The sequence below is a fragment of the Salmo trutta genome, chromosome 14 (assembly GCF_901001165.1).
Source record: "Salmo trutta chromosome 14, fSalTru1.1, whole genome shotgun sequence".
Taxonomy (NCBI): Eukaryota; Metazoa; Chordata; class Actinopteri; order Salmoniformes; family Salmonidae; genus Salmo; species Salmo trutta.
Window position 1 is genome coordinate 25,171,975 of NC_042970.1, and position 23,069 is coordinate 25,195,043.

Consider the following 23,069-nt stretch of genomic DNA (forward strand, 5'->3'; position numbering starts at 1 on the left):
TTGGCTCCTGCGTCAGTTAGTCTTGTCTGCCTCCTCACCCGACAGCCTGTCAGTCCTGGGCGTTTTAACACTGACCAATCCACTGAGATGAAATCCTCCCCTGGCACCACACTGCTCCTCATGCTCCGGGGTCTGGCAGCCTGGCAGGCAGGCAGCGTTACAGCCACAGAGGGGGTGAGAGTTTACCCCTCTCTCTGTCTTACCACCTCCCCCTCCTCTCTCCCTCTCACAGCAGGCATCACTGGTGAAATGGGCTGTCCTTTTCATTTAGATCCCAGGCCTGTGGAAAGTAGTGGAAGGGTTTGGGAGAATGGGAGGAGGAGTGTATGGCCTGTCAGTGATACATCCTCTGGTCTTTATCCCATTCATGTTACGCCCTCTGGTCTCCTGTCTCTATCCCATCCCTGCTGTTCCACCTGACGGACTGTCTGTGATAGTACCGCTGAGAGAGAGGTTACTTTGCAGGTTGCCGTCAACTCTATTGCAGCCCAACATTCAGCTGCTCCTAAAGGACATTGGAAAAGACGCGACTTGCCTTTTATAAACCTCTAATGTGCCTCTCTGGTAAACAGGGATAGTGTACTTGAATTAAAGATCATTATGTACAGCAAGGTCTTAATCGTTACTTGACATGTGCAGAATTAACTCTTGCAATTAACTATCCATAATGTATGCATTGCCCTTTGTCTCCATCAACCACTGTGAGGAAAATATTTTGACCATTGTTACTAATCCATGTATTGCAATCCATGGGAAACAGTACATGGTAATTCTATTAAAGCATTACAGGCAGTATATTCCACGCACTGTAAAAATTTAATAAATACAAATATTGTTGTTTCAACCAAGTATTATTAAGTAACTGGTTCCACAGCCTTTTAATTTGTTTGCTCAACTTTCGGTCAAAGTGTTGCCTGAACTTAACATTTTTAGCTGGCCCAAACTTAGCTCCAACGTGAGAAAACGTAGGCAGAAATAACGTGTTTGCTCAATTTGTCTCTATGTTCATTCAACTACAAATTATTGTTGGCATCCATCTAAAAAAAGTCTGTGGAACAAGTTACACAAACACACAGTGCTTTTAACTTACATAGTTGACACACGTTGCCATTTTTTATATTTAACTAGGCAAGTCAGTTAAGAACAAATTCTTATTTACAATGATGGCCTACCCCGGCCAAACCCTCCCCTAACCTGGACAACGCTGGGCCATTTGCGCACCGCCCTATGGGACTCCCGATCACAGCCGGTTGTGATACAGCCCAGGATCAAACCAGGATCTGTAGTTATGCCTCTTACACTGAGATGTAGTGCTTTAGACCCATACATAATGAAATTAAATTGTGCATGTACCCAGTAATTAGTATTCAACATGTTCTCACCTGGGATTTGAACTCACAACCTCTTGGTTCACAGCATTCCAATCTTCCTGCTACGCCACAATGTCTGTGTCAATAACTGAATTCCCATGTATTTCTACACTTTGCACTTCAAGTAAATCTAAGGTCTGTTAATAGTAAACTCAAGAAAAACTATTTTATTTATCATAGTGATTAAGAAGTAACATTAAAAACAGAGTAATATGCCCCACCAACATTAGACAACTAAACCTAAAATTGCTTAAATAACTAAATCAAAATCAATGAATAGACAGATTAAATGATAATTGACACAGACATGGTGGCATAGCAGGAAGATTGGAATGCCATGAATCAAGAGGCTGCGAGTTCAAATCTCCCATGTTGAATAATAATTACTGTATAAATGAACATGCACAACCTAAGCATGTACAGTATGTCAACGTGTGTCAAATATGTAAGATGAAAACATTGTAAGTTAAAAGCAATGTGTGTGTAACTATACTGAACAAAAACATAAACGCAACATATAAAGTGTTGGTCCCATGTTTTATGAGCTTAAATAAAAGATAACAGAAATGTTCCATAAGCACAAAAAGTTTATTTCTATCAAATTATGAGCACAAATTTGTTTACATCCCTGTTAGTGAGCATTTTTCCTTTGCCAAGATAATCCATCCACTTGACAGGTTTGGCATATCAAGAAGCTGATTAAACAGCATGATCATTACACAGGTGCACCTTATGCTGGGGACAACAAAAGGACACTCTAAAATGTGTAGTTGTGTCACAATGCCACAAATGTGTAAAGTTGAGGGAGCGTGCAATTGACATACTGACTGCAGGAATGTCCAACAGAGCTGTTGCCAGAGAATTGAATGTTAATTTCTCTACCATAAGCCCCCTCCAACATTGTTTTAGAGAATTTGGCAGTACATCCAACTGGCCTCACAACCATGTGTAACCACGCCAGCTCAGGAACTCCAAATCTGGCTTGTTCACCTGCGGGATTGTCTAAAATCAGCCACCCGGACAGCTGATGAAACTGAGGACTAATCATGTCTGTAATAAAGCCTTTTTGTGGGGAAAAACTCATTCTGATTGGCTGAGCCAGGCTCCCCAGTGAGTGGGCCTGGCTCCTAAGTTGGCGGGCCTATACCCTCCCAGGCCCACCCATGGCTGTGCCCCTGCCCAGTCATCTGAAATCCATAGATTAGTGCCTAATGAATTTATTTCAATTGACTAATTTCCTTATATGAACTGTAACTCAGTAAAATTGTTGAAATTGTTGCATTTTTATTTTTGGTCAGTATAGTTCCACAGACTTTCTTTTATCAAAATAATAATTTCTAGTTGAATTAGTACATACGTATGAGACATAGTGAGCAAACACATAATTTTAAGTTGACTGAATTGTTGCCTACATTTACTCATATTGGAGCTAAGTTTGGGCCAACTAAAAATGGTAGGTTCAGGTAACACTTTGCCCGAAAAGTTGAGTAAACAAATAAATGGTTGTTGAACCAGTTACTTAATAATAATAATAATTAGTTGAAACAACTAGATTTGTAGGTGTTTTACAGTGTGCACATCAAATGAAGCCTTAGTTAGCAAGACGTGATTGAAAAAGTGTCTACTTCAATGCATGATGAGGGATAATGGACACCCTGCATCTAACAGCGTGAGATGTGCTTCTCACAGAGAGAAAGAGCTGAGCAGGAAACATTAACTGACCCGGAGCGCACTGGAACCAATCAGACCAACCCACTAAAAGAGAGGGAAGCAGAAGGAGAAAGAGGGAAAGCAGAAAGAGCAGTTTTAAAGCAGCAAAGGGCAGACCGGTAAGTAATCCTTAAATTTGAAAATAATTATGGGAAACTCCCACCACTTCCCATTGAAAATAATCCAGTGAAGACTTGATTATAACAATGAGCTGGAACAATAGAAAAGGCAACGCCGAAGCCCACTGTTGACTGAAGCAGCTTTTATTTTCAGCAGGCCATTAAGCCCAAGCGCTATGGCAAGAAACAGGGAAGGCAGCCCGGAATCTTCCCAGCACAAACCGTGTTTCCCAGTAGCTTCCTGGGTTTCAGAGTATGAGGTGAAAGTGGGTTTCAGAGTATGAAGTGACAGAATTTTTGGGGGAAACGAGCAGAAATGCTGATGAAAACTCTAAACACAGATTTTCAATCTTCTTCTTGCTTTATTCAAAGTATCATTATAATTACTATTATTGTGAAAATATTAATTCATAGTATTATTAGCATTATTAATTGCCCTAATGCTGTAAATGAACAGCATGACTACCAGAAAGCTAATTCAGATAACTACAATACACAACACATTGTAGTGTGTGGTCGTACAGTTCAGCATCTCTCTCCACAAACCACACTTTCATCAAGAACCCTGCAGAAAATCACTAAGCAACTGCAACATGACAGCGTCCCACGCAGTTAACTGTCTGCTTCCCCCCATATCTTTTAATCAATCTATTAGGGGGAGCTTGGTGACGATGACAGGCCCAGTGACTGATAAAGTGACCTGGCGGACATTAGAGCTGCTCCGGCCTGTGCGAGAGGCAGATAATAGCCAGCGCTGGGAGAGATGATGATGATGATAATGATAATGATAATGTTGTTACTGAGGCCAAAAGCATATCCAATCCTCCCTAAATGTCAACCTTTAGCCTACTATCGCACACTGCGACTTGAAATTGAAGGCGCTCCCGGCTCAGAATGGATAATAAACACATTATTTCATTCTATCAGATTCAAACAATTGCACTCTCCCCAGACGACAATGAAGGGAAGATAAATAAATAAAAAAGGAGAGGAAAATGAAAAGATGTGCTAGCTCAGGAGCTTCTCATAAGATTACAATGACTGCTCTGTTCAGCTTGTTCTGTGAACTACATACATTCATTTCACAGACAAGGGGACTGATCGAAGGCCAAACTGATCTCTTTCTCTCCCTCCGTCTTTCCTTTTAGTATCCTTGGGCTGAATGGTGGAGAAGTGAGTGACAGGGCAATGTGTTCTGTCTTTCATTACTAGCCTGTCTGCCTGGCTGTGGCTAGACTCAGTAGTACACTCACACCCAAGCTGGGGACTGGACGCTGGAGCCGGTGCCCTATGGCAGGAGACACCCCGCATTGATATTCAGCACTTTTTATATCCCAAACAGATGTTTGTGCGGCCCCACTGCAGAGTCGGCAAACTGGCCCTTACGGGAACCTGAAGAGTGCAGCAGCCTCTTTCACAGAATATTGACAAGAATAATAGAGTTGCTATGTTGTCCATCTCCGTCTACAGTGTTCGGCTGTATTGGTGGAAGACGTCATCCCTCCCGGACAGATTCTGCACATTAACCGAAGAATCTGTCAGGACTGAATGGGATGAGCAGGACAATGAGCAGCGGTGATTAAAGACAAATCAGGTTTTTGAATTTCGAAAGGGGGGGGGGGGGGGGGGGGGGAACTTTGGTCCATAGACTTGCCCATACCTTGCAAAGAGAAAGGGGGAAGCTCTTCGTTCCGGTTCCGCTCCTCATTCTAGCATCTCTTCTCTTAACATGTATGGACCCAGAACTTAATCAAGCAGCTATCCAATTATGCAAGACTTTAGTTCTGGGTTAACCGAGATTACAGAAGTCATTTTACATTTTAGTCATTTAGCAGACACGCTTACCCAGAGTGATTTACAGGAGCAGTTGGGGTTATGTTCCTTGCTCAAGGGCACATCATATTTTTCACCTAGTTGGCTCCGGGGTTCGAACCAGCGACCTTTCGGTTTCTGGCCCAATGCTCTTAAACGCTAGGCTACCTGCCACCTATTGACATGACATTGAAGGAGATGTGAGTGTGATTATTGTGAACAGTTAAAGCATGTTTAATGCTCAGGGGGTAAAGGTCACAGTTTGTAATAAACTATTACAGTCCAATAAACTAGTTAAACGAGTTGAACTATACAAAACAGAAAATATTGGTGATGAAATATAACATTTTTTATCCTTGAACTGGCATTCTCTTTCACTCTCTTACTATCACTTTAGTCATAACTAAAAACGACCACTTTTGTCAAACAACGGCTTGCAGCAACACATAAAACTCAGCTTTTCGCTACTCGTCCCACCCAACCCCTAATGTTGCATACAGCAGGCTGACACCTTGATGTTCGACACACTGCACACAGCAGAGAGCGAAAGAGAGAGAGAGACAGTCCTTGGGGCGTGTATTTGCCCTTCTGTGACAATGTCCTGTTCCTCAAGCATTCATCACTCCTCTAATGCAACTCCATCCTCCTCCTGTTCTGAATTCTGTCACTACTGCTGAGCTACACACTAACAAAATGAGAATTCTTTGGGAAGGGTGATGGTTCTATGTGAATCATAATGACTCAAAGAACCCTTTGAGTTATTCAATGCTTATTTACAGTTCACAAAAGGGTTCGTTGCTCTTTTACCGATATTTTAAAATGTAGTGGAGGTGGCTCTTTTGAATATTTTGGGGTGTGCTTTGCTCACAGCTCTTTTGTGCAACCATGTCATTCCAGTTGATCTAATGTTTTGTGTTATTGCATGTTATATATACTGAACAAAAATATAAAAACACAACAATTTCAACAAATTTGAACTGAGTTACAGTTCATATAAGGAAATCAGTCAATTGAAATAAATTCATGAGGCCTTAATCTATGGATTTCACATGACTGGGCAGGGGCGCAGCTATGGGTGGGCCTGGGCCCGCCAATTTAGGAGCCAGGCCCACTCACTGGGGAGCCTGGCCCAGCCAATCAGAATGAGTTTTTCCCCACAAAAGGGCTTTATTACAGACAGAAAAACTACTCAGTTTCATCAGCTGTCCGGGTGGCTGGTCTCAGACGATCCCACAGGTGAAGCTGGATGTGGAGGTCCTGGGCTGGCGTGGTTACACATGGTTGGATGTACTGCCAAATTCTCTAAAACAACGTTGAAGGTGGCTTATGGTAGAGAAATGAACATTCAGTTATCTGGCAACAGCTCTGGTGGACATTTGTGCAGTCAACATGCCAATTGCACGTTCCCTCAAAACTTGAGGGAGCGTGCAATTGTACCATTGTGTTGGGTGATAAAACTGCACATTTTTGAGTGGCCTTTTATAGTACCCAGCACAAGGTGTACCTGTGTAACAATCATGCTGTTTAATCAGCTTCTTGATATGCCACACCTGTCAGGTGGAAGGATTATCTTGGCAAAGGATCAAATGTTCACTAACAGGGATGTAAGCAAATTTGTGCAGACAATTTGAGCTAAATAAGCTTTTTGTGCGTATGGAAAATGTCTGTTATCTTTTATTTCAGCTCATGAAACATGGGACCAACCCTTTTCATGTTGTGTTTATATTTTTATTCAGTATATGACTATGGCCAGTAATGGAGTCTTTTGAAAGACTCATGTATGGCCTTGTGTCAATTGAAAACAGTTGACTCAATCAGTCAGTGGTTCTCAATTCTCTCCTCAGGGACCCCCAGCTGTTCCAGAGGTAACTCACTTCATTAAACTTATTAATTAACACAATAATAACACCTATGGAATTTTAACAATATAACAAGGCTAACCACAATAAAAATGTAAAAAACGGTATGGTTCTTCGAAAGAACCTTTCAGATTGAGAAACACTATTTATAGAACCATTCACCATAAAGGTTCTACAAAGAACCATAAAAAAAGCTTCTATATAGCCCCAAAGAGGGTTGTAACCATAGCGGAATCCTTTTTTGGTGCCAAATATAACTTTTTTTAATGGTTCTTAATATAACCATGGGAAAGGGTTCTTTATAGCACCATACAGGTTCCATTTAGAACCTTATGAGCATGGTTCTTTATTGAACCTTCAAAAAGGGTTCTATATAACACCAAAAAGGGTTCTGCTATGGTTACAAGTCAAAGAACCCCTATCTAGTATCATTGGGGGAGGGGTGTGTACCACATCCATCCATCCATCTCTCCCTCTGTCCCTCCATCCTTCTTCTTCTTTGCAGTTTAACCCCCACTTCTGACTGATCCCCCTCCCTCTGGTTGATTTCCTCTAGATTAGTGATCAGATGTAATGTGAGAAGGGAGACGAGTCAAAATTAAAGGAATCAGAATGGCTAACAAGGATCTATCCCCATGTTTCCTTCAGCTTTTATGATGGAATTTCAGAAGAAGTTAGAAATCAAGTATGACATGTGGATTTGTCAGTAAAGTAGGCAAAGTTTTGTTTCACAAAATCCAAACGGTAGAGACCAGGTGTGACGGACTAGAATTGGTTTTGGATTTGCAAAGAGCACACAGCACAGTAATATATATATATTCATATTTTAGAGTGAGAGAAAATATGATAAATGAATCATCACCAACACAGAGCGAGAGAGAGATACAATGTGACACACACACACACACACACAATGTATTTCCAGCATGTAAATTACTATTACAAAGTTATGCTTTGCAATGCACTTCATACTTTCCCTGTAGATATTACATCGTCTCTCTTCAGAGACATTGGATCCCATGTAAAATAATTGAATTACATATCAGGGTTACATGGGAATTAAAATGAGTCTCTTGGCTTGCAAATAAGCCTATATAGCAGCACAAGATGTAATGTATAATTCATCTCATTCAAAGTTGTGATCATTTCATTCTACAAAGAAAAAAAACTCACATATTGGATTTATATATATGCATATGATAAAACAAAATAATCTGTGTTGGTGATGCAAGGAGCGTCCATAGCAGCGCCTTCCCCTGAAGAGACTGTCAAGCAGGCACAAATACATTTATTGGACGTGCAGTCATCTCAAATTCAAAAAGCTTGAGGAAACTCGCCTGCCACTCAGTCAAGGTCACCCAAATACAAATTCTACAAAGAAACCATAGGGACAGCGGTGCGAATCATCTAAGCGCCCGTGCGGGTAGGTTATAGCCTATATTCGCAAATCCCAAGGACCTTTATTAGTCCGAGCATAGTCAAATATCGACAATTATTTATAGGAATGTTTCTATTTAGCATTCCAAATGACGAAGCTCTCCCCGAGAAAGATTTCCATTGATTCGGGCAGTCATCGTTACGCTCTCGTTTTCTTTTAGGCAAGTCAGAATAGGAACATTGTGCCAAGACTCAAGGATGTAGCCTAAACCTATAATATTTTATAAAACAATTCTGTATCGGGGTCAAATGGACCGCAAATGTGGGTAGTTGGGTGTCAATTACCTGCTGTTGCTTGCCCGCTAACGATGATTGTTTTATATGCTTTATGTGTTAATCCATAACCTTGTAGTTAAACTCATTTGGAATGTGAGATAGCCTCATACAAAGACAAATCTACATGTTTGCAGCGCCGTTGATTTGTCTTTTCTCTTCTGTAGCCACCAGGTTGGGAGATAACGGTTTCGTTGCATGGGCGATCCGCTGTCAATTATCAATTTCTGAGTATTGTATATACATTTTAGATAGTTGTTGGAACAGAATAGTCTACATTGGTTACACTAATTCGTATCGTGATCTTTCCTGGTGATATATGCGCGTCGCGAGTTAATGGAGATAAAGTGGAAGGGTGTTTCACCACCTTAGAATGACTGTAGCCTAATGGAGATATAATAGATTCACGAAAAAATAGCCATGGAAAAGCAAATCAGTTGGCGTCAGAAATCTACATTTCCATAATCCCAAATAATATAGTTGACCGTGGTTTGTGTCTGATTGAATGTATATTCTAATTATGAAAAAGGCGCATGGAACAAATTTGCACAGCATTATGTTATAGACTAAACACGTCAACATTAAAGGTCCTTAATATGCCACTCGTGTATGAGCTGAGTTTAGTCATATTGCACTAATGTTCCCTAGAACTACTCCACGGCTTTTTAACAAGCCTGGGAAACAGAGATACGACTTCGAAAAACTTACCAGGATGACAGTCGGCCCAAAAGAGAACGAAGGCAGACAAGATCAGAGACAAGATCCACCAGCAACACGATTGCAGTAGCCTCCGCATGACAAAATGAACATCGAGAGCAAAAAGGGCAACTGTTGAGTTATCCGTCTGATCAAATAATTAATGTCCGCTGCGTAAAAACAGCGCAAATGCTGCTAAATGTAAGCTAGTGACTGTTCAGTGGAATTATATTCAGTGCTGTCTGGAACGTCCAGAAAACAGTCTTTACTTCTCAAAACCTCCTTCCAAACAGCTTCTTGATACTCCCAAAGAAAAACATGTCAGTTGGGAGAGATATAGCTTTCGAGCTTGAATCAGTTCATTCAACAAGAATCGAGGGGATGGGAGCAGAAGACGCTAGTGGCAGTAGACCAGTCCATGCATCGGAGAGCTGCAGCGGTTTTGCTGGCGAAAACAGAGAGGGAATAGTTGGAGCGGCACTGGAAGCTTTCCATTCCTCCATCCAGGAAGTAGCGTGTGAACCGAAGTCTGGCAGAGACTTTAAAACAGGCTTGGGAGAAAAGGCGAGGAGAGGAGGGGAGAGAGATGGGGTGAGAGGGAGCGCGAGAGATGCAGAGCTCACTCCTCCGGATCCTAGCGCCGGGTAGTAGCTCACTATTCAGCAATAGCCACCAGTTTAAAGGGGCAATCTGCACTTCGAACAATAACAAAGTGACAATCCGCCACATGTTTTGAGGATATAGGCTACATTGTTTGTTTACATTTACATTGTTTATGAACAAAGGAGTAAAACAAGATCATATGTTGGGTTCTGATGCGGTACGACAGTTAAACTAAGCTCTGAAAAAATGTACCCACTCTCAAACTCATGGACAGAGCTATGGATACAGGGACTGATCCTCCATGATATCGATATTTTAGCTTTAACTATGTTTTGAGGATATAGACTACATTGTTTGTTTACATTTACATTGTTTATGAACAAAGGAGTAAAACAAGCTCATATGTTGGGTTCTGGTGGGGTACGACAGTTGAACTAAGCTCATGAGGCATCAATACATTATATTCTTCAAGAAACAATGGGTAGGCTATACTCATTCATTTATAAGATGGATGTAGCAACTACAGATTGCCATTTAATGGAACATGGTAGCCGATCTGAAAAAGCTGTTTTAGAGGCAGGTTGAATTAAATATAAATTAGCATATGATGTTGACTGTTGATGTTGACATGTATTAATGGAAACAGTTCTATAATCTATTGGTCTATATGTCTATCTGTTTTACCATACATTATTATGCACACCTGAAAAAAAGATCCTTAAAAAACCCACTGTATTTGGTTGAACAATGTTATAGGCCCTTCGGTGTGTGGGAGTAAAAACTAACAAGCACACACAGGACAAAGCCATAACAAACAAATATGGCCGTGACAAAGGCTACACAGCTTCAGCTTTGACATATAATCGATTATGTTGGCAAACTGTCAACAACATACAATGCCAATTGCAGTGGAAAACCATTCTCATTCACAATGAGCTATACATGTAGGGGACTAAACAATAGAGATGATGCATTAAAGACAAACTGTATTATGTTGCAAACATATACCATAGCCCTTTACACTCGTACCTGAAAATGGCAGATTTTTGCACTCATAAACACCTAAATTGGAACGCAGTGGCTGTACAGTTACATGCTATGTATGACGTCATGGATATGGCTCTGCGCTTGGGCAACTTTTGCACATTTGTTGTTGTCTGAGTGAGGGAAAAGCTGAAAATGAAGAGGACTCTATGTATACTGCTCAAAAAAATAAAGGGATCACTTAAACAACACATCCTAGATCTGAATGAAAGAAATAATCTTATTAAATACTTTTTTCTTTACATAGTTGAATGTGCTGACAACAAAATCACACAAAAATAATCAATGGAAATCCAATTTATCAACCCATGGAGGTCTGGATTTGGAGTCACACTCAAAATTAAAGTGGAAAACCACACTACAGGCTGATCCAACTTTGATGTAATGTCCTTAAAACAAGTCAAAATGAGGCTCAGTAGTGTGTGTGGCCTCCACGTGTCTGTATGACCTCCCTACAACGCCTGGGCATGCTCCTGATGAGGTGGCGGATGGTCTCCTGAGGGATCTCCTCCCAGACCTGGACTAAAGCATCCGCCAATTCCTGGACAGTCTGTGGTGCAACGTGGCATTGGTGGATGGGGCGAGACATGATGTCCCAGATGTGCTCAATTGGATTCAGGTCTGGGGAACGGGCGGGCCAGTCCATAGCATCAATGCCTTCCTCTTGCAGGAACTGCTGACACACTCCAGCCACATGAGGTCTAGCATTGTCTTGCATTAGGAGGAACCCAGGGCCAACTGCACCAGCATATGGTCTCACAAGGGGTCTGAGGATCTCATCTCGGAACCTAATGGCAGTCAGGCTACCTCTGGCGAGCACATGGAGGGCTGTGCGGCCCCCCAAAGAAATGCCACCCCACACCATGACTGACCCACCGCCAAACCGGTCATGCTGGAGGATGTTGCAGGCAGCAGAACGTTCTCCACGGCGTCTCCAGACTCTGTCACGTCTGTCACATGTGCTCAGTGTGAACCTGCTTTCATCTGTGAAGAGCACAGGGCGCCAGTGGCGAATTTGCCAATCTTGGTGTTCTCTGGCAAATGCCAAACGTCCTGCACGGTGTTGGGCTGTAAGCACAACCCCCACCTGTGGACGTCGGGCCCTCATACCACCCTCATGGAGTCTGTTTCTGACCGTTTGAGCAGACACATGCACATTTGTGGCCTACTGGAGGTCATTTTGCAGGGCTCTGGCAGTGCTCCTCCTGCTCCTCCTTGCACAAAGGCGGAGGTAGCGGTCCTGCTGCTGGTTTGTTGCACTCCTACGACCTCCTCCACGTCTCCTGATGTACTGGCCTGTCTCCTGGTAGCGCCTCCATGCTCTGGACACTACGCTGACAGACACAGCAAACCTTCTTGCCACAGCTCGCATTGATATGCCATCCTAGATGAGCTGCACTACCTGAGCCACTTGTGTGGGTTGTAGACTCCGTCTCATGCTACCACTAGAGAGAGTGAAAGCACCGCCAGCATTCAAAAGTGACCAAAACATCAGCCAGGAAGCATAGGAACTGAGAAGTGGTCTGTGGTCCCCACCTGCAGAACCACTCCTTTATTGGGGGTGTCTTGCTAATTGCCTATAATTTCCACCTGTTGTCTATTCCATTTGCACAACAGCATGTGACATTTATTGTCAAACAGTGTTGCTTCCTAAGTGAACAGTTTGATTTCACAGAAGTATGATTGACTTGGAGTTACATTGTGTTGTTTAAGTGTTCCCTTTATTTTTTTGAGCAGTGTATTTTGAAAGATGAGACATTGAGGATTATCGTGAATACCACTTTGATGTCATACAAGCAAGCCAAACACCTGTGAATCCAAATGTGCACTTCACAATTTCATAGCATAAAACTCATGTCATATACAGTGTCAACGTTTATGATCACTATGTTTGATGTACAGTTACAAGATGACAAGGCATTGTGTTGTTCTTAACAGAATGAGCCTGTGTTTGTCTATTGTGAAGAAAATTTGCCACAGCACACAAACCTGAAAGTACACGACTCCTTTTTATGCGCACCAAAATTAAAATGTGTTTCCCTGAATTCGAACTGTGAAAGCCTAACACTGTAATATCATGTTTTATAACTTAGCTAGTCATGTTGGCAATAGACCAAGCTTTCAAATGATGCCCACCTGAACCATATTGTGATTTATAATGGACTGTTTTTGGATTGAGGTAACAACAGTAATTGTGTGATGCCCAGGATGCAGGGTTGTGTTCCAAACAAAACAACTACAAGTGTGCTTGCGGTAGTTCCTCAACTGCACAGATAGGCGAGCTTTGAGTCATAAAAGTGCATTGAAATGACTTAGGAAGTGTGCACGCTTTGGAGAGGTGTGTGGACACTTAGAGACACCAGCTAGTCCTCTCACTCAAACCCTTCTCATTGTTTTGTCTTATGTTGAATCTACCCCACATTTCCAAGTCATTTTCTTATCATGTTACTGAATATATCCAGAGTATTTTCGTTATCAACAAATGTGGAGGAAAGTACAGTAAATGTAAAATGCACATAAAATCAACAGTGTTATGTTTGGATTCAGTCTTGTCTCAGGTGAACTGTTCTTCTCACCTTCGGTCTAATAATTTTCCCATCTCCAAACTGTTCCCTTTCAATTGCTACCATGGTTATGCATATGCTTTTCATATTTATTCTGTAGGAAACATTTCAATTTAGCAATATCAATTCCCATGATTGTAGAGGGTTAAGCAAAACATTGTTTGGTCCTTGACTTGTAAAGGCAAAAAGGTGACACTACTTGAACCTGCTTCCATAATAATAATTGCATAACAGATGTACTGTAACTAGAATTCATGACAACTGGTGTCAACTTCTGGCAATTCATTTAACACATGTATGAGCATCTGAAGAGTTTACATATTTTCATATAATTATTAGACAACTTCTAGTGGTGGTTCGATTGGAAGTTTTTTAAAAGGCAGTATATTGGACACTTGGATTGGAGAATCAGCAAACTCTGCTGACTAGGGTACCAATTTTACTGTATATCAGTCTGACATGCCAAGATGTTGGATCATTCCTGCCTGACATCTTCCCACTGACATCTGTATAACAGTGAATCAATACATTTATTCTCAATCAACTGCACACAGTAGACTCAACCAAACTGTGACTTTTATGACAAAAAGTATTCCGCTGAGTGGCATCTGATGGACAATTAAGTGTTTTTTGGTTAATCTTCTAACAACCAATTTAAAACCCACATAAAAAGCTTCATAAACTTTGCAGCTGCTAATACACTCACTCTTTCACCTATGTAGATTAGCCTAAAATCACCCTGGTCTGTCAGTTTAACTGAGTGTTTAATTAGTAGTGCTGTAATGTTGAATTATAGGCCTTGAAGAATGGCTCACATTCTATATTACATTCTACTGACTGGCTCTTCCCTGGTTATCTCTTGTCTACCTTGCTGTTTACCAGGTAATGTTCTGTGTTAATCGGATATTAGTGGTAGTGAATTAAAATACTTTCAGCAGATATCAGTCATAATATGTCTTCTAATAATAAACCTCTTTTGAATTATCATGCTACTCATCTAACTAATCATCAGGAAGGATCATCCATATCAACAATATATCCCATTTCCAGTTTTAAAAAGGTACATAAAGACCTACAGTAAAGCCTACATACTGTAGTTCAAATGTTACCTACAATTAGCCTACAATGAATTGGGAATTTGTAAAACAATCAATTTGTAAAATAATGTAGGTCTTCTCAATATCATTATAGAATAGTACTGTTAGGATACATTGTGAATAGTCTATGGGTGTGTTTGATTGGTAAGGCTTAAGTAACTGACTTTAGACAAAAGTCGAGGAGTGAAGTCAGGGGAGGTGCATCTGCAACAGCCGAAAGTTGAACACTAATGTAGTTTTCCAACAGCAAGTTTCAGATCAACATGGCAGTGTTGCCATTGTTAATATATTTTTCTTTATAATGTAAAAAATAAACATCTCCAACCCCCAATATCACACACCCACAAACTGAAATCTTATGTGTACATTGTACAATCAATTAGTGAGAGAGAGCCTCAAATGTCACATTCATTTGTATATATATTCACTGTAATACATGAATCGCGGTAATGTTGGTTGCTATTTCATTTACATTTACATTTAAGTCATTTAGCAGACGCTCTTATCCAGAGCGACTTACAAATTCAGTCATATCTATGGTCACATTCGCATGGGTGAAACAAAAACACCCTAATGATTGGTGAGAAGGGGGTAGCAGCATCCCAGTATGCCGACCGGAGTATGGGTGAGTGGGTGTGTTGAAAAGAAAGTAGTGGGTGTGTGCAAAGAAGTGGGTGTGTTGAAAGGAAGGTAGCGGGTGTGTGGAAAGGAGTTGTGTCGAAAGCGCTCTGCTATTAGGTTAGACGTTTTTGATTGAGCTGTGTTTTTGTCTTCCGTTTCTTACCATATAACTATTACATTGAGCTACTGTACCGCGAGAGTTTGGACTGATGTTTTTAAGATAGAGGATGAGTCTGAGTCGTATTTCACTGTTAGTTTTACACAAATAATTCTAAATGTTCAGTTGTAAAACTGATGATTGTTTATGTTTTATTAAAAGTATTGATGATGGGTGTACTGTTGCTTCATGCATTGTATGCGTGTGCTTACTGTGACTGTCACCCTGATATTGGCTACTAGTTCCGGTTGCTGGACAGTAGTGCTTGTCAATGGGGAGCAAAGGGCACTGTGTCCCGGTGTTGTTGCGTTCATGCCCTCCCCATTGAGTAGTAGACTGTATATAAATCAAATCAAATTGTATTTGTCACATGCACGAATACAGCAGGTATTTCACCTTACAGTGAAATGCTTACTTACAAGCCATTAACCAACAATGCAGTTTTAAGAAAAATAAGTGTTAAGTAAAAAATAGATGATTAGATATATATTAAACAAGTAATTAAAGAGCAGCAGTAAAATAACAGTAGGGAGGCTATATAGGGGGCGTACTGGTACAGAGTCAATATCCGGGGGCACCAGTTAGTCCAGGATATATGTGTCAGTGTGACGTCTAGATGGTTATAAATATGAGTTATTTCTTGTGTAGGCTGCTATCCTACTTGAAATAAAATAATGTGAGAGAAAAAAATCGCCACAATATCTACCGCCGACGACACAACCATGATACCCATTAGGAAGCACTTCAAGTCGGCAGGCACAACACTCAGCACTGGTCGCCGGCTTACTATCGACTCGTAGTGCAGCCCAATTAGCCAAGCAAAACGTTCTTGAGTGCCAACAAATCTGCCCAATTATCTGAATCGCTTTCCATACACCCACTCCTTCCGACACACCCACTCCCCAATACTCCGGTCGCCATATTGGGCTGCAGCTACCCATACTTGTGATTGGTTGACAATAGAGCTTCACACATTGCAGGCGATGGCTGTAGGATGAAGTTGGTGAAGAGCAACTGCAGAACTTGCAGTCAAAACTTCATGACCTTTGATCACATGAATTTTGTAAAGGTCATGCAGTCGACATGTAGGCGCAAGTCGGATATTTTTTTCCCCATAATGCAACCCACTTTGAAAGGTTGGTCACCGACTTGACAAAAGGGATCCGCTCAAACGCGCCCAATGTATGACGTTTTAGGGATTCAGAACGTACATACAAGCGCATGTGGCTACACTCATTGTGGAACTTGTAGTCACATTAACATGCTAGAGAGGCACTTCCAGCACCATTGTGCATCACCAGAACTACACTACCCATAGATCATTCGGGTTATCGAGACTGTCTCAGACACGGAAGGTGAGTGCTCCTGTCATTTTCATTTCATGCAACGAGGACGAAATAAAGCAGCTATATTGTTATACGTTTTAGCTGTATTGGTTGAATGTATTGATTTAAGAATTTTAAGTGAATGAAGATGATTAGCTAAAATATTTTATTTTTCTCGACGTTTATAATGTTTATTTGATAGGAAACATGTCAATGAATGTGCATTAGGCTACAGTCACCGGTCAGTTCAAAGATCTGACAACCTAATTGCGGAAAATAGGCCTACATAATATTTCGCTGTGAGCGAAAGCAAACTACTTGCGTTCAAAACACGGATGCGTTTCTATCTAGTTAAACCTAATAGAATGGAGCTTTGCCTTGTCCACGCTACGCGGTGGTCTCTTTAACATTGTTTCATTACAGAACTGTTCATTTTAGACACATTTTTAGCGCGAAATGATGTGCCAAACAGTTTTTCAGAGAGTTACGTTTCATGGGCATGTAGTGTTATGTAAAGATCCAACATGAAATTGTAGACGGGGATTATACAACGGAAATTAATAGACAATAAGTAGGTCTATTAGATATTGCCGTTTTTTTGTATTTAACTCAACTTCATGAATTATTCTTATTTTAACCTAATAATAGTCTCTGATGCTGTTACCATTGTCATTACTGTCTTTTTTGTTTAATTTTTACACTGGGGCTTGTGTCCCCTTCAACTATGCTGGTGACTGACAGCTGCAATAAGGGCCTTTTAATCATAAAGATCCACCAGAACTATGCCTGCTTTTAGTCTATCAGCATGTATGGTATATAATGTTCCAATATGGATGATTGAAGATCTGTTCTGGCCATATTAGCCTATACTTTTACCATGATGAATAACCAGAAAAACACTAAATCCCTCTCATCTTCTTCACTTTCATTCTAAACTGCTCAAAAGGCTTCTCACTCTCGTTCAGCGTCAAACCCTGGGGATGTACACATTTAACGATCGTGAAAACAAAGTGACAGTGTAACAGCGGCACAGTCCCACCATTCAGTGTATGGGAAGAGTCAGAGATAATTCTGAAGTCTACACGCTTGGACATTAATGATTGTATTGTATTTTACTGGGTGTGACTGACTGATGTAGACGTTGTGTTGTGAGGCGGTGTCATTCGTAAATAAAGCTTAGTGTTTACAAAAGAAACCCAATGAACTTAGTGACCTAGGCATGGCCAATCCCTACATAACATACTGTATCCTGTCCTTACAAAGTATTTTTTTATTTAACCTTTAACTATGCAAGTCATTTAAGAACAAATTCTTATTTACAATGATGGCCTACACCGGCCAAACCCGGACGATGCTGGGCCATTTGTGCGCCGCCCTATGAGACTCCCAATCACGGCCGGTTGTGATACAGCTTGGATATAGACCATACATGTACAGTTCTAACACAGTACAAGTAGGCCCAGTTATTACAACTGAAACCTGTTTTCAGTTTGTCTTTACAAATGTATATTTAGTGCAAACATTAGATTTGCAATAAAGCTCGATTAAGTATGTTGAATCCTGCTCTCACTCTGGAATTACTGTTTGATGAAATTAGTCAGAAATACTGGGCTTATGAATTTGTTTACAAATGACCTTATACAACTCAGGAACAGCTATAACAGAATATATAACAACAGCCATAACAGTGCTATAACAGCTTTAATGTAAACTCTTTGTAGCCAATTTATACCTATTTGCATGGTACACTACAAATCTATAGTGTATTCGGAAAGTAATCAGACCCCTTGAATTGTTTCACATTTTGTTACATTGCAGCCTTATTATAAAGTGGATGAAATAGATTCATAGTTTTCCCCCTCATCAATCTGCACACAATACCCCATAATGACAAAGCTGAAACAGATTTTTAGATTTTTTTGCTCATTTATTAACAAATCTTGGGAATGACACTACAAGCTTGGCACACCTGTATTTTGGGAGTTTCTCTCATTCTCTGCAGATCCTCTCAAGCTCTGTCAGGTTGGATGAGGAGAGTTGCTGCACAGCTGTTTTCAGGTCTCTCCAGAATTGTTAGATCGGGTTCATGTCCGGGCTCTGACTGGGCCACTCAAGGACATTCAGAGACTTGTCCCAAAACCACTCCTGCGTTGTATTGGCTGTGTGCTAATTTAATCAATTTTAGAATAAGACTGTAATGTAACAAAATTAATACTTTCCAAATGCACTGTATGTAATTGCTTGAACTATGCTTTAACCTTAACAAAGTTTCAACTGCATTGACTACATCTGATGTACTAGACACTTCAGACACTTCACACCCTCTGACCCTCCGTTAGTCTTCTCAGACCATCCAGAGGTGGAGGTTGTGGGAAGAGTGGGAGTCCAGAAGTGACCAGATGGATTTTTTAATATGCCGAATTTGATTAAATACATTTTAATGATCTGGTTCTCAGTGGTGCTGTTTAGGGATGTCACATGGCTCCTCCTTGTAATGTGGACCATCTGTCTCCTCTGCAAAAATAAATAATTAAATAAACAGAGAAATCTTCTTGTCTAACACTCACAGGACACCTACTCCTATGAACCCCTGCTGAACTAAGCAGTACACCTACTCCTATGAACCCCTGCTGAACTAAACAGTACACCTACTTGGAGCTGCAAGTTATTTGAACCCTAACCTGAAACCGATGCAAAAAAAGGGTCCATGGCAGTATGTGCCAGGTGCTCTCCCAGATTTGGATGTGCTTGGTTTGAATTATTCTTGATGAATCATACACACACTTCGCCCACCTTAATCACAAGACAGTGCAAGAATTATACATGCTACTGCATGCAGCCTTCTACTGTATATCTTCAATACTTCCTACTTAAAGGAAAAGTCATTATGATACAACATGTTGGTGACACTTTGCTTCTTGAAAGTCCAATATCTTGAGAACTTGACTGCTGACATGCAAAACATTTTGGGACTGTATCAACAGTGGACTAATGAAAACGTTTTTGAGTTGAGCTTTCCTTTAAGCATCCTTTTGATGTTCCTGGCTCTCCATACATCCCTCTAGCTTGTCTTCACAATAGCACTTTAACATACAATAAAACCAGTGTGGATGAATATATCAGTGATCGTTGTCCACAGCTTTCCCTAGTTCCAAACTTCATTTGGAGATTTGTGGACAGGGATGCATAATGCAAGAGAACTGGCTTCAATGATACACTGTTTATTCATACCACAGCAATACTTCATTGATTGGATTCTCTTTGCTTAATGTTGAATTTAACAGCCATAGACCTGTGTTAATTTCTCTATCCTGTATTTCCCCAGCATGTCCACCGTGTATCGTGTTGTTCAGTGTGTTGTTCAGTGTGTTGTTCAGTGTGTTGTGTGCATCATTAATTGTGCCCATCTAACACACACAGAGGCTCTTGTATCATGTTGAGAATGCACAGGACTATATCTATTTAGCAAGTTCTAATTAGGATTTGAAAATGACTTAAAAAAGCATTTAGGTAAAGTACTGTATATAACAGCCATGCTCCAGGATGTATTCCTGTCCTCATTGACATTCATTTAGTGTTATATAGCAGTGTTAGACAATGTAGTTCTGGAAGTGGGATATGAATACAAGCATGACTCTCACTTCCTAAAGTCATAACAAAATTACATGTTCACATTGTCTTATAAAGCAACCTTGTACTGTATTCAGGTCAGTGTTCTCCCACATTGAAAGTCAAGTGACCTACAAAAACACACGGAGTTCATCCAGTCATCTCTGACTGTTCCTTGAGTCCTTGATACTTTCCTAAAAGAAGAGCAGGAGGAATAGAGAGAGTGGTGATGCTGACAGAACCAATGGCTCCTCAGGTGTGTGTGTGTGTGTGTGTGTGTGTGTGTGTGTGTGTGTGTGTGTGTGTGTGTGTGTGTGTGTGTGCGCTCTGAGGTCAGGCTGTGTGTGTGAGGGCTGCAGAGAGAAGACCTGCCGAATGATTTTCAAAGAGAGGTCGTAAAGGTCACCACCATAGTGCAGTGGAAGGTGCCCAGACCCTCAGCAGAATATCAACTCTCCACTTCTCTTTGCATTTCTCTTTGATTTGCATGGAGCCTCATGTCCGTACTGATCTCTGCCCCTGCAGGTAAGAAAAGTGAGGTACCGTAGAAGATCAGAGAGGAGTTCACACTGCATCAAGTCTAAAAGTTGTGATCTGCTCTGGAGTCCAGGTACACTTATAGACAGGTAAGTATGATTAAACAAGACAAGCACACAGTGTACAGTATCTGACTAAACTCTTGGACAGTCTGCAGTGCAGAGGGAAAGGACAGCTGTTATGTAAAATGGCAATACATTTTGTTGTGTCTATAAATACATGAATTAAGATGGTGACATGCTATAGGGGATGACCTCACTACTGTAGCTAGGTTTCCATCCAATTAGTGACAGATTCTCATGCGAATATTCAAAAATCTGCATAAAAACAAAATCTGCATTTTGGCAAGGATGGGTTTCCATCAAATTGACCTGTTCTGAATAAAAGGCTGTGCGTAATGACAGTGTACATTAAAAAAATATATACTGCTCAAAAAAATAAAGGGAACACTTAAACAACACATCCTAGATCTGAATGAAAGAAATAATCTTATTAAATACTTTTTTCTTTACATAGTTGAATGTGCTGACAACAAAATCACACAAAAATAATCAATGGAAATCCAATTTATCAACCCATGGAGGTCTGGATTTAGAGTCACACTCAAAATTAAAGTGGAAAACCACACTACAGGCTGATCCAACTTTGAAGTAATGTCCTTAAAACAAGTCAGAATGAGGCTCAGTAGTGTGTGTGGCCTCCACGTGCCTGTATGACCTCCCTACAACGCCTGGGCATGCTCCTGATGAGGTGGCGGATGGTCTCCTGAGGGATCTCCTCCCAGACCTGGACTAAAGCATCCGCCAACTCCTGGACAGTCTGTGGTGCAACGTGGCGTTGGTGGATGGAGCGAGACATGATGTCCCAGATGTGCTCAATTGGATTCAGGTCTGGGGAACGGGCGGGCCAGTGCATAGCATCAATGCCTTCCTCTTGCAGGAACTGCTGACACACTCCAGCCACATGAGGTCTAGTATTGTCTTGCATTAGGAGGAACCCAGGGCCAACCGCACCAGCATATAGTCTCACAAGGGGTCTGAGGATCTCATCTCGGTACCTAATGGCAGTCAGGCTACCTCTGGCGAGCACATGGAGGGCTGTGCGGCCCCCCAAAGAAATGCCACCCCACACCATGACTGACCCACCGCCAAACCGGTCATGCTGGAGGATGTTGCAGGCAGCAGAACGTTCTCCACGGCGTCTCCAGACTCTGTCACGTCTGCCACGTGCTCAGTGTGAACCTGCTTTCATCTGTGAAGAGCACAGGGCGCCAGTGGCAAATTTGCCAATCTTGGTGTTCTCTGGCAAATGCCAAACGTCCTGCACGGTGTTGGGCTGTAAGCACAACCCCCACCTGTGGCCGTCGGGCCCTCATACCACCCTCATGGAGTCTGTTTCTGACCATTTGAGCAGACACATGCACATTTGTGGCCTGCTGGAGGTCATTTTGCAGGGCTCTGGCAGTGCTCCTTCTGCTCCTCCTTGCACAAAGGCAGAGGTAGTGGTCCTGCTGCTGGGTTGTTGCCCTCCTACGGCCTCCTCCACGTCTCCTGATGTACTGGCCTGTCTCCTGGTAGCGCCTCCATGCTCTGGACACTACGCTGACAGACACAGCAAACCTTCTTGCCACAGCTCGCATTGATGTGCCATCCTGGATGAGCTGCACTACCTGAGCCACTTTTGTGGGTTGTAGACTCCGTCTCATGCTACCACTAGAGTGAAAGCACCGCCAGCATTCAAAAGTGACCAAAACATCAGCCAGGAAGCATAGGAACTGAGAAGTGGTCTGTGGTCCCCACCTGCAGAACCACTCCTTTATTGGGGGTGTCTTGCTAATTGCCTATAATTTCCACCTGTTGTCTATTCCATTTGCACAACAGCATGTGAAATTTGTTGTCAATCAGTGTTGCTTCCTAAGTGGACAGTTTGATTTCACAGAAGTGTGATTGACTTGGAGTTACATTGTGTTGTTTAAGTGTTCCCTTTATTTTTTTGAGCAGTGTATATATACAGTGGGGGGAAAAAGTATTTGTACGTTTGCCCACTGACAAAGAAAGGATCAGTCTATAATTGTAATGGTGGGTTGATTTGAACAGTGAGAGACATAATAACAACAAAAATATCCAGAAAAAAGCATCTCAGAAATGTTATAAATTGATTTGCATTTTAATGAGGGAAATAAGTATTTGACCCCCTCTCAATCAGAAAGATTTCTGGCTCCCAGGTGTCTTGTATA

The 23,069-nt window shown here is 41.4% G+C and overlaps 2 protein-coding genes across 4 annotated transcripts in view; one reads left to right on the forward strand and one right to left on the reverse strand.

Moving 5' to 3' along the window:
- Nucleotides 1-9,867, reverse strand: part of LOC115207672 (receptor-type tyrosine-protein phosphatase gamma) — a 344,554-nt gene extending 334,687 nt beyond the window's left edge. For both annotated transcript variants that reach the window (XM_029774999.1, XM_029775000.1), the window contains exon 1: nt 9,289-9,867. In XM_029774999.1, the coding sequence (XP_029630859.1) occupies nt 9,289-9,376 (88 nt within the window). In that variant the 5' untranslated portion in view covers nt 9,377-9,867. The remainder of the gene's footprint in view (nt 1-9,288) is intronic.
- A 6,625-nt stretch (nt 9,868-16,492) lies between these two features.
- Nucleotides 16,493-23,069, forward strand: part of fhit (fragile histidine triad diadenosine triphosphatase) — a 318,522-nt gene continuing 311,945 nt past the window's right edge. The window contains exons 1-2 of one of the 2 annotated variants that reach the window (XM_029775001.1): nt 16,493-16,717; nt 20,822-20,922. The gene's annotated coding sequence lies outside the window, so the exon portion shown is untranslated. Of the gene's footprint in view, nt 16,718-20,533; nt 20,553-20,821; nt 20,923-23,069 lie in introns of those variants that run through there. The other variant, XM_029775002.1, reaches the window with a different exon arrangement.